The sequence below is a fragment of the Limulus polyphemus genome, unplaced genomic scaffold, assembly GCF_000517525.1.
Source record: "Limulus polyphemus unplaced genomic scaffold, Limulus_polyphemus-2.1.2 Scaffold82, whole genome shotgun sequence".
In the NCBI taxonomy this organism is placed as follows: Eukaryota; Metazoa; Arthropoda; class Merostomata; order Xiphosura; family Limulidae; genus Limulus; species Limulus polyphemus.
Window position 1 is genome coordinate 199,479 of NW_013665692.1, and position 5,045 is coordinate 204,523.

A 5,045-nucleotide genomic window follows, 5' to 3' on the forward strand; every position below is an offset into this window, starting at 1 on the left:
AACTTGTAGTCACATAACTGTGTAACAACTCTGGTAAATATAAGGAACTAACTTGTAGTCACATAACTGTGTAACAACTCTGGTAAATATAAGGAACTAACTTGTAGTCACATAACTGTGTAACAACTCTGGTAAATATAAGGAACTAACGTGTTGTCACTGAACTCTATAACAACAGTGGACTAACGTGTGATTACTAAGCCCTGTACTATCTGTTATATACATAATGGACTAGTGAATTTTCACGTGTTGCTAATAAAATTAATAATCTTATAGTTACAAAAAGTTTATTACTAAAACCATCAAATTTTGAGGCAACGACGGTGATGTTAGATATTATTTAGTTAATAAAAACTGGGCCAGACATTTCTTGTAATTATATACCTTGCTTTGAACCAGAAGGACCATAGGCTACGTCCCTTTACCACAAAACTACGCTCCACAGTTTAGTACCGTGTGTGCGTTATAAGAGTGGCAGTAAAATCCCAATATTCCATTAGCCCAATAGCTGGTGGTGGGTGCTGCGACTAGCTGACTTTCCTCTATTCTATCACTTCAAAATTAAGGACGATTATCGCAGGTTTTCTTTAAGTAGCTTTGCGCGAATATTCAAAACAAACTATTAAATGATACTTGTAGATCTAACAGAAAGCTCAAACTTCAGAAGTTTTTGTTAAACATTTGCAAATCGGTTGTGAGATTAGAAGTGTTACTAAAAATATAAATACAAAATTTGAGCCATTGATTCTATGACTTTCCCTAATTAGATCAGTCTTGAAGAAAGCAAGTAAGTTATGTAAAATATCACTTCCCTAATTAGATCAGTCTTGAAGAGAGCAAGTAAGTTATATAAAAATTGTATTTTCTGTGTTATAAAATATCATTTCCCTAATTAGATCAGTCGTGAAGAGAGCAAGTAAGTTATGTAAAAATTGTATTTTCTATGTTATATAATATCATTTCCCTAATTAGATCAGTCGTGAAGAGAGCAAGTAAGTTATGTAAAAATTGTATTTTCTATGTTATAAAATATCATTTCCCTAATTACATCAGTCATGAAGAGAGCAAGTAAGTTATGTAAAAATTGTATTTCACGTGTAATAACTATATCATGAAAAAAAATCATTATAGAATTTGTGGAAATAATGTTAATATTGTTCTCGAGTTCACAACTGCAATTTAACAGGAGGGTGTTCCTTTTTGTTGTTGTTTTGTTTTATAGAAAATAAATTCAGATCTTCTGTAATTCAGGTTGAAAAACGAAAATTTTCGTTGACAACGTAGCAAAGTTATAAATTTAAAACATTATGTTTAATATGTTTCTAATAACTATTCTAATGATATTATTAGAAACGTATGTAAATGTTACACCAGAAATGTAGTGTTGTTAATTAGCAAGTTTCAGATCTTGGACTGGGCGACACTCTTCATAAAATGACAATACTATTATGATATTTGCCTTTCTTGTAATACTTGTTTGAAAAAGCCATTAAACCGTTTGGAGAAGCTGTAAGTCTTAGGATATTTGGTGGAAACATTAGAAACTTTGAGCCTTTTTTGAGCTTTATAAGTACACAAGAGGAGATATAAGGAATTTTAAGTACTTTTTAACGTGAAATATAACGGAAGTCATCGGAATGTAAAAATCGTGGAACCTATCTGTTTCTATTGGCACTATAAGCAAAGGTTTCTTGGAAAGCATTTTGTTGTTCACGTTTCATACAAGCGAAAAAAATCCTACAACATATGTTCATTTATCAGAATTTCGATGGATCTTGTCTTCGCTTGGGTAAATTGAGAGAAACCAAGGCACCCCTTAGGCCTAATGTGAGAAGCACATCCACGCTTGCCTACCTGTATTAAACTCATTGTCACTTCATTGCATTCAAACATAGCCTCTTGTGTTTTAGGTATAAGTGATTTTCTCCAGTAACTCCAACTTGCTACTGCACGTGATGCTTGCCCCCGGGGTCATAGAGCTTATGTTCGCTAGCCTTCTTGCAATAGTAGAATACAAAAACTAATAAAAAAATCAATTTTGAGTAGAGTGCGTTTTGCACTTTCATTTAGAGTGATTGATCTGCTATTGACAAGGCTACACAGAAAAAAGAATACAAGACTAGGGTGTGTGTGCCACAATTTAATTTGCAGCTGGATTTGAGCACGCATTAGTAGAACGAGTACTGCGGGATTTTTTTATTTTTCGGTGATAGACATTTTCCTCGGGAATAACTTCGGTCAGTTCTAGCAGCCTTCTCACAAACACGAGCGCCCAGGAATTTGAGATTGTTTTCTGAATCTAGTCAGCCTTGCCGTTTCTGTTCGTTGTAAATGTGTGCTTTAACAGTTGATTGTAAGAAAGACCACGCAGCAGGAGTTGCGTGAATAACTGACCTATCCGTCTAGTGTGTCACCACTGATGATAAGATTGATTATTTTCGGGCTTAAATATACATATAGTTTTCCGTTCATGGAATAAAGTTGCTATTATTATCAAAGAATGAGACCGGATGTCTGTCATCCATATATCTAATTATATGAATAATGTTTCACACTTGTTTTGCTGTATAAACGATTATTCTTCGTTTTTTTTTGTTGTTGTTGTTTTTTCTGTATTTTATGTTTTTAAGTGTCACTTCCACATATTTTTAAATATTTGCACACAAAAAATCACTGGATAAGTTACAAAATCATCTAGAAGATGGTATTAGTGCTGTTTTTCGTTTGACCTAGGTATAATAAAGAAAGTGTCTGTGTTCTTACCTTTAGGCAATAGTTATGCTCAGTTTGTGCTGTAAGGAGATTTGTATGTGTAAGTAATTATATATATATTATTAGATTATAAGTTTGAATTATATACAGTAAGCTGGGGAAGTTGAAGGGGGAGTATTTCGCTATCCATACTATGTCAAAAAGAAACTTGATTTTTTATAACTTCTGTCATATGTTTAGGGCATCGTGTGGCGTAACATGTTTTTTGGCACGGCATAGCGGCGGATAGAACGGCTTTGACTTTGTTGTTGTTTTTTTTGCAAGTACAAACGGCCCGTGGGCCGGCATGGCCAGGTGGTTAAGGAGCTTGACTCGCAATCTGCGGGTCGCGGGTTCGATTCCCTGTCCCACCAAACATGCTCGCCCTTTCAGCCGTGGCGGCGTTATAATGTGACGGTCAATCCCACTATTTGTTGGTAAAAGAGTAGCCCAAGAGTTGGCGGTGGGTGGTGATGACTAGCTGCCTTCCCTCTAGTCTTACACTGCTAAATTAGGGGACGACTAGCGCAGATAGCCCTCGTGTAGCTTTGTGCAAAATTCAAAACAAGCAAGTACAAACTTTTGGCTCATAGCTCCATCGTCTCTTGCCCGATTTGAGATTTAATTACAGTTTTGGACTCAGGGGATCAAACCCTTTCGATTGATGTATTTGACCACACCCAAGATCTCATAGATTAATTTACTCTAATCCTGCCTAAAATAATTTTAAATGTATTTTAAATCTATTGAGGATTCCCTCTTGTTTATTTTGTTTTTTTTATTACTGAAAAAACAAACGATTTTGTCAGTTTTGCAAGATAAAGTGTGTGATATAAATAATAGAATGTGAGGAACTTTGGATTGTTTTAAATAGTAGATGTAGTAACAAACTTTATTTCAAAAGAATATGTTTAAGGTTTTTTTTTATTCCCACATAAAAACTTTATATATAAGTATGTATGTGTGTATGTATACATATAACATGGAATACCTTATTAGCTCATTATAATATTGCAGTTTGATAAATGGTAAAGTATTTTTGAAAGTACGTGAAATAAAAATGGTTCTCGAGGGAATGGTTTTTTGTCCCTTTTTTTTATCAGTACACGACAATGGAATTATGTACATCAAAGACAAAAAAACTCATTTGAGTTATTTTGCTTCAGATGTCTAAATAAGTAATTATCTATATCATAAGACGAAATTTGTTTTAATTATGTTTTCTTAAATGTATTAATTAATATACAGGGATTTATATATAAGATCTTGTTTATTTACATTCTGTTTTCACTGGTACTGGTGTTTTGATAAATTTTAGTTTTGTTCAAATAATTTAATACCAGTATTTTTAAAAGTAAAACCTAAAAGCACAGTCATTGTTCTAAATTATAGATGATGGATGTGGATACATTTTACTGTAAAAAAAGCAAAACTTGTACCTTATGATAAGTTACACACAGACATCAAATGCCAGCTTATTCTTATTTCTTGAAAATCATCACATTTTGTTTGTTTAGTTGTTGTGTAAGTTTGAGCCTTTAACTTTCTTTAGACCCAGGGATTAATGGTGACTTGTCCAATGACACTCAAGACAGCATCACTAGTCAGGGTTCTGGTGATTTAGCTCAATATGGAGACAGTGACTCAGAAAAAGCGCTCAATCTCGTAAGTTGGATTAACATTGTTACGTATTAAAATTTCAAATGCTTTGAAACCGAGTTAAATGTTACTTTAAATTTATTAGTTAAATTATACTTTGGATTTAGTAGTAAAGTCAAAACCGATATATAGTCAGTTTATGATGTTTGCCAACAAGATTGATACACACAGTTTTCATTTTTAACACAAATACGTTTTAATATACACGCAACAGTACCATTTATAATAACAATTATTACAAATAGTTATTACAAACAATGATTTATAAACCAAAGTTTCACTAACTTACAAACAATATATGGTCTTCTTTCTAGGCTGGAACTTCCTCGATATCTTATCGAGGATTCATGATGAGCAAGTTAATTATGAGTTGATGTAGGTACGATTCACTTAACTATCTGAAGTTTTACGATTGTTAACCGTTATAACAATCACAGTTGTAGCTTCCAAAGTTTATAGCACAGTGACTATAGCGAACTAATACTAGATACTCTTTTTGGCTCATTGCGTTGGTTATATTTATAGCCATGTGGAGGCATTCCAGAAATTTCAGTTTTAGGTAACAATACTGAGCTACATTTAAGCATTTACGTATATACATATATTGTTGTTTCTTACTCTCGAGAATCTTCTAC

At 33.2% G+C, this 5,045-nt stretch overlaps 1 protein-coding gene across 1 annotated transcript in view; it reads left to right on the top strand.

Annotated features, from left to right (window-relative positions):
- The window catches only part of LOC106467645 (POU domain protein 2-like), a 53,148-nt gene that overhangs the window by 35,254 nt on the left and 12,849 nt on the right, over window positions 1-5,045 (top strand). The window contains exon 3 of the mRNA XM_022396632.1: window positions 4,304-4,416. Within this exon, the coding sequence (XP_022252340.1) occupies window positions 4,304-4,416 (113 nt within the window). The remainder of the gene's footprint in view (window positions 1-4,303; window positions 4,417-5,045) is intronic.